Source organism: Triticum aestivum, chromosome 4D, assembly GCF_018294505.1.
Source record: "Triticum aestivum cultivar Chinese Spring chromosome 4D, IWGSC CS RefSeq v2.1, whole genome shotgun sequence".
In the NCBI taxonomy this organism is placed as follows: Eukaryota; Viridiplantae; Streptophyta; class Magnoliopsida; order Poales; family Poaceae; genus Triticum; species Triticum aestivum.
In genome coordinates, this window is record NC_057805.1 from 99,182,970 (window position 1) to 99,189,285 (window position 6,316).

At 45.3% G+C, this 6,316-nt stretch overlaps 1 protein-coding gene across 2 annotated transcripts in view; it reads left to right on the forward strand.

Moving 5' to 3' along the window:
• Nucleotides 1-2,073: 2,073 nt before the first annotated feature.
• The window catches only part of LOC123096482 (stress response protein NST1), a 7,470-nt gene continuing 3,227 nt past the window's right edge, over nucleotides 2,074-6,316 (forward strand). The window contains exons 1-3 of one of the 2 annotated variants that reach the window (XM_044518225.1): nucleotides 2,074-3,826; nucleotides 3,938-4,076; nucleotides 4,167-4,884. In XM_044518225.1, the coding sequence (XP_044374160.1) occupies nucleotides 2,474-3,826; nucleotides 3,938-4,076; nucleotides 4,167-4,884 (2,210 nt within the window). In that variant the 5' untranslated portion in view covers nucleotides 2,074-2,473. Of the gene's footprint in view, nucleotides 3,827-3,937; nucleotides 4,885-6,316 lie in introns of both variants that reach the window. The other variant, XM_044518224.1, reaches the window with a different exon arrangement.

Below are 6,316 nucleotides of genomic sequence, written 5' to 3' on the forward strand. Positions count from 1 at the left end.
AAATAAGAATCACTCGAAAAATATCACAAATGCTCGAGCCATCAGCTAGCGACAATGAGCAAGCCGTTAGGATTGGCCACGAGGAGGGGGCACGGGAGCCACTCAGGTCCTACATGCCCATCAAGGACGTCGAGGACATTGCTATGCTCATCATCCACGAGCCCTTCTGACCCGTGATGAAGGAGTGTATCGTCCTAAAGCATCCTCGCATCGTTAGGCTCTCAGTGCAACCAAATGGTGTGAGTTCTGGGTCCAGGTCCAGATCTTCCACGAGCAGATGGTGTTGGGGAGAGTCTGGGACTACTTCTGCCAGAAGCACAAGATTATCTCCAGTGACATGCTTGACTGAGGTTGACAGGCCTGAGCTTCAAGGTGTAGATCTACAACGCCGACACCTCCACCATCTTTAAGGTTAGGTGCATCAAGCACTGCTGCCTGGGTAACATCGCTCATCCTCCCCCCCGTCTAGCTAGATCGTCTGAACTTTGCCTCTTTTGCTATCAGACTGTATATTTTGCCCAGGGATCAACACCCTGTGTTGTGGAGGGGCATGGGATGCCCATGTTGTGTTAAACTTATGTTATGTGATGCACCGTGAACTGTTTAGTTGCGTTGTAATGAGTAGGAACTATTTAGTTGCTTGTTAATTGTGTTCATGCTTGATGATATGTGTTGTGTTGCTGTGAAGTGTAGTCCAATTGGGTGGTAAGGCCACCTACGCCTACACAACCAAACAGTTGTGGTTTGTATCTATTCACCCTTGAAGCACAAATGCAGCCCACCAAACACCAGGCATAATCTGGCGCAATGTAGGCTACCAAACCATGTGCACAACATGGTTTTGAGCCTGCATTCGCTCAACATGTCCTAGTTGAGTCACACTTGCAAGGGGATAAAAACTATGCAGGCTACCAAACATGTTCTAAATTCTCATGGAATGTACTTCCATACTATGTATACTTGATATTGTACATTTTACCATATTTTCAAATTAACCAGGTCAAATTTGAAAAGGTTAACATATGTCAAATTTAGAACTTCAACTAATTTGGAATGAAAGGAAGTATGGTTTTCCAAAAAAAGAAGAGCATCCGCCAAAGTTGTGTAAGGTACACATGATTGTTCGACTCAATATAGTTTCACAAAATTTCTGCATTGCAGGCTTCATAAAACATATCAATTAGGACTACATAGACGTTTACTGCAAAACTATATAGATGCTCTAGTAAGATTAATCCACCAGTATATTGTTGGGCACTTATGTCGATTCAAAGAACACTCAAGAATACATGGGTATTGTGGTCTCGAGTTGATGACATTTTTTAGAAAATGCTAAAAATGTGATGCTAGTTATACGAATAAAAATATTTTTTTTTGTAAGAGAGGAATAATAATTACTGCAGTGACAGTATATCTCAAGGACACCTTTGAGTTTTTGATTTGGTCCTACTAAAGTAGGAATAGTAAAATACATGATTGAAGTGTCACATGACCTTTAATACTGCAGGGCTGTGCACATAAAAACTTGCTAATTTGAAGTAGATGAAAAATTTCCTATAAAACTTGTGAATATAAATGAATCCCCGAGAAAAAATATTACCGTTTGCAGAACCCGTATAGCAATCTTCTATAATAATTAGAATTCTTCAAAAATCTTTTGAGAATCATTGAAATCAAATAGACACTAAATGTGTTATCTATTTTCAAACTTGCATGTGGAAGAGTAAATATTTCCAACTTCAATTAATGAGTTGTTACCTAAGCAAAATTAATCAAATAAATCTAAACATTTATCGTCCATCGTAAGGTAGACCAGTGACTTCTCCTTTCATGCAACAGTAATTATGGACCGGTCCTTCCATCTCTCACACAAAAGTAATTATGGACCGGCGGCTACTCCCTCATATAAAAGCAATTACACATCGTTCGGAGGTAGAAAAATGTCACTATCTGGTACCATTTTATTTTATTGTAAAACAGATAAGGTAACATAAGAGCAATCCAAAAATGACTAGAGAAAAAGAGGCAAAAATGACGCTTTACGTGGTTTTCCCTTCTCCCCACGCCGACCAAACCAAAGAGGCTAGAGGAAGAGAAAAAAAAGATCGAACGAAATTACCCAATCCGAGAGCAAACCTAGGGTTTTCGCCATGACCACCGCGCGCCTCGAGCTCCTCCACCCCTCCTCCATTCCCAATCTCTCCTAGGGCGACGCCGATACCCTGCCCCGCATCTCGCATCCGCGAGAAAGGAGCCGCCTTTCCTTTCCTCTCCGCCCGCTCCCTCTCTTCCATCCCAGGGTTTCCTCCCCCTTTCCCCTTTCCGCCCTCAAAGCCGCCGCATCGCATCGCGTCGCCCACCCAGCAAGCAAGCAAGCCGCCCGCTATCGTCGCCAGGTAGGGCGTGAGATTCGGAGGAAGGCGCTGGCGATCGACCTCCGGGTTAGGGCCTCGGCAGCGGCGGCGGTCGGATAATGTGTATACTGTGCGCCGTGCAACGGTGGTCGCGCCGCGTCGCCACCATGCTGCCGTGGCTCGTCCTCCCGCTCATCCTCCTCTGGGCGCTCTCCCAGCTCCTGCCCGCCGCCTACCGCTTCGAGGTCACCTCCCCGCGCCTCGCCTGCGTCTCCGTCCTCCTCCTCACCCTCTTCTGGTACGAGATTCTCCTCCCGCGCCTCTCCATCTGGCGTGCCCGCCGCTCGGCGCGCCTCCGGGAGGAGCGCCGTGCCCATGCGCTCGAGCTTCAGAAGCTCCGCAAGACCGCCACACGCCGTTGCCGCAACTGCAACAATCCCTACAGGGACCAGAACCCTGGCGGCGGCAAGTTCATGTGCTCATACTGTGGCCACGTATCCAAGCGGCCCGTGCTTGACCTTGGCCCTGCGGGGAAGGTCCCGGCTGGGTGGCCTTGCAGTCAGGATTGGGCTAATGCAGTCGGTGACCCAGGTTACTGGCTTGACCTGCAGTGTTCCGCTGATAACTCGTACTCAGGCTTCTCATGGCGGCTGTTCTCGTGCTTTTGCACGAGTATGGCATGGTTCTGGAAGAAAGTGTTTAGGTTTGGGTCATCAGTGGACAGCGGTGGATTGGGCCGGGATGGCAGAATGTTGACAAAAGCAGGGGACAATGGAGGCAAGGCTGAGGAGAGCAGAGTGGACAAGGCGAAAAGGAAGGCTGAGGAGAAGAGGTTGGCGAGGTTGGAGAGGGAAATGCTGGAGGAGGAGGAAAGGAAGCAGCGAGAAGAGATGGCAAAGCTAGTGGAGGAGCGGAGAAGGCTGAGGGATGAGAAAGCAGAGGCTGAGGAGCGATCCAAAGGCGCTACCCCCGTCGGGGAGAAGGATGCTAGGAAGGAGGCAGAACGGAGGCGGCAGGAGAGGAGGAGGAAGGAAGACAAGGGATCAAGCAAGAGCAATTCAGACTGCGAGGATGTTGAGAGAAGAGTAAGCAGAGAAGGTGAGAGGAAGCGCGACTTTGATAGAAGGAATGAGACAGACAGGCGGGACGCAGCAAGAGTTGGGACAGATGGATATAAGCCCAATAACTTTGAAGCTAACAGTCAGGGTAGTAAGATAGCACAGAGCAAGACGAAGTACTTTGGTCGTATGACTGGAGGTTTATTATCTTCTTCCAGAGGTTTTGGTGGTGGCTCCTTTTTTGGTAGAAGTGCTCAGGCACCTGTTCATCAAGCTAACAAGGTGACTAAACCGCTCGTTACTGCAACTGACCAGAGTATTAAAAGAGATACCCAACCTGCAGCAACACCAGCAATGGTCAAATCTGCCACAGCCGGAGAAACTAGAAATTCATTGACTAATCTTAGTCGACCTGTAAGTAAAAAGAGCATCGCTATGTACTGTTTTCATCTGAACAAATAACGTATGTTGTTTTCACCCAATTGACCATCTTACGTTTAATTATTTGTGTTCTGCTTTGTGTAGGTTAGTCCAAATATGCAGGCACATCCTACAGGCCTTAAAAAGTCATGGCATCAGTTGTTTAGTCGCTCAGCTGCAGTTTCCCCTTGCCCCGATGTTACTGCTTCAGCTCGTGAGAAGAACATGCAGCCTGCCCCAAATGGTGCACAGATAAGCAGCGCTCAAAATTTTCTTGCTCAGTATCCTCCTCTGGACAGCACGCCGAAGTTAAGCCAATCCATGCACTCTGCAGGGTTTCCGCCAGTGAATGGAGCATCTGCCAATATGCCGCTATCTCATTTTCCAGCGGGACACTCGCCCTTCGGTAAAGTTTCAGAAGCAGCATTACTGGAAGAACCTGAGCAATTTGAGGACCCATGCTATGATCCAGATGCCATCGCATTGCTTGGTCCAGTTTCAGAGTCCCTAGACAACTTCCCTCCAGACTGGGATAGCAGATTCACCTTGAATGATGTCACCAAGCAACCACATGTTAGGAACCCCATGCCTTCACCAATTGAGTCTCCTCTATCAAGATCACGGACTGTTGAACGAAATCCTATTAGACCCTCACATTTCTCAACTGCAAAAGGGCATAATGGTTCAATGTCAGCTGAGGCTAACAATGAGCAAGGCACATGGCAAATGTGGAGCACGCCGCTGGTACAGGACAGTTTAGGCCTGCGAGGTCCTCAGGGACAATGGCTTCTACCAAACACAAATCAATTCAACCATGGCATCAATCATTTGAATGGTGGAACAAGAAGCCCCCTCAGTGCTGGTCTGAATGACAACGATTTATGGCGGCAGAAATCACCCTTCCAGCAGTTGCCTCTTGATACAGATAGTCTGTTCCTTTCACACGACATGTCAGAAAATGCTATACACAACGACTTGGGTTTTGGATCTCCAAACAAAACAGCCCGTGCGCACCCCTTTGGACCACCTGATCCTTGTCATTCTTGGTCCAAGTAAGTCCTCTGACATTGTTTTTAGATCTTCTACATTTTCTGCAGCGGTCAGGTTTTGTATCTTTACCAATTGTTTGATATTCTTAACTTGAGCTTAAAACTCGGGCCATGTGTTGCAAAAGAATAATCACCTGATGTCGTCAATTATCATTTTGTATGTGGCTACAATTCTGAATATGTGATTCAGATTGTCTTATTCACTACTGTGTATAACTTTGTGTATCAATGCATGTAAGCATCAATGGGCTGAAAAATATCATATGATACTCTTACTTGAATTCACATATATGTACATGCAATGTGTGTGCTTATAACCATTGAAGCTTACACTTTATAGACAGCTTTTAATAGTTTATGAAAGATAACCAAGAGAATTTTTTAGGTAATGTCCTTTGATTGGTATGCAGTACAACCGATTGCTTGCATTTCTGCAATATTCTGTGCTGGAGTGAGAGTCATCTTGTTGTTTGTGAAACATATGTGACTCTTGGGGTATGTGATTGGTCCTTTTGTCTCTGAACCACTAGAAGCACCAATAATCTTTTACACTTCAGTGAAAAATTTGTGTTAGTCTTGTGTATGAGAAATAATCAAATATGCTTCATTGCATGCAATTTAGTTTTTCTGAATATGTGACGAATCGTCATACCATTTTAACTTCAGAAATATACTCCCTCTGTCCCATAATATAAGGGCGTTCCTGACACTACACTAGTGTAAAAAACGCTCTTATATTATGGAACGGAGGAGTAGTTCCTTATTTCTATATTGTCAACTGGCATCTGGAACAACCAGGTAGCAAGAATGGCAAGTGAACCTTGAAACTGTATGTATTGTTTACATGTCAAGGATTGGTTTGAACTTTGAAGTGAACCACAAATGGCAGATAGGGGAATAGTCATTGTTTCCATTTATTTGTAGAAACTTTCTTCCTGTGCCACTTTCAGTGTAGGCAGTGGGGACTTAAGTCAGTTTAGTCTACAGCATGAAATACAAGTATATTGTTTTAGAGGATATGATGTGCCTAACTACCATGAAGTCATCATACATGGTGTTGTGTTAATGCAACGAATTTAGTGCACTTTGACTTCTCAATTCCAGCTTGTGCATTCTGTGGCTTATCTGTAATTTGTGGTGGGCAGAAGAGCTTACTTGAAGCTAAAACTGTCCTGTTTTGTTGCTACACAATTTTTAATGCGTTTTATAGCGACCCCCCCCCCCCTTCCCCCTTTATAACGCTTATGGCGTATGGCGAGGTGACAACATAGACCAACCTAGCTCTGATACCAAATTAAATCACTACTTCATAGACATGGCCTAACTTTGTGTGACAACAAATTAAATCACTAATTGAGTTGTACATACCTCGTTGGTGTGCATGTAGGACTCATATTCATGATAAGTATTGAGCAACAAGCAAGATAGAATTAAG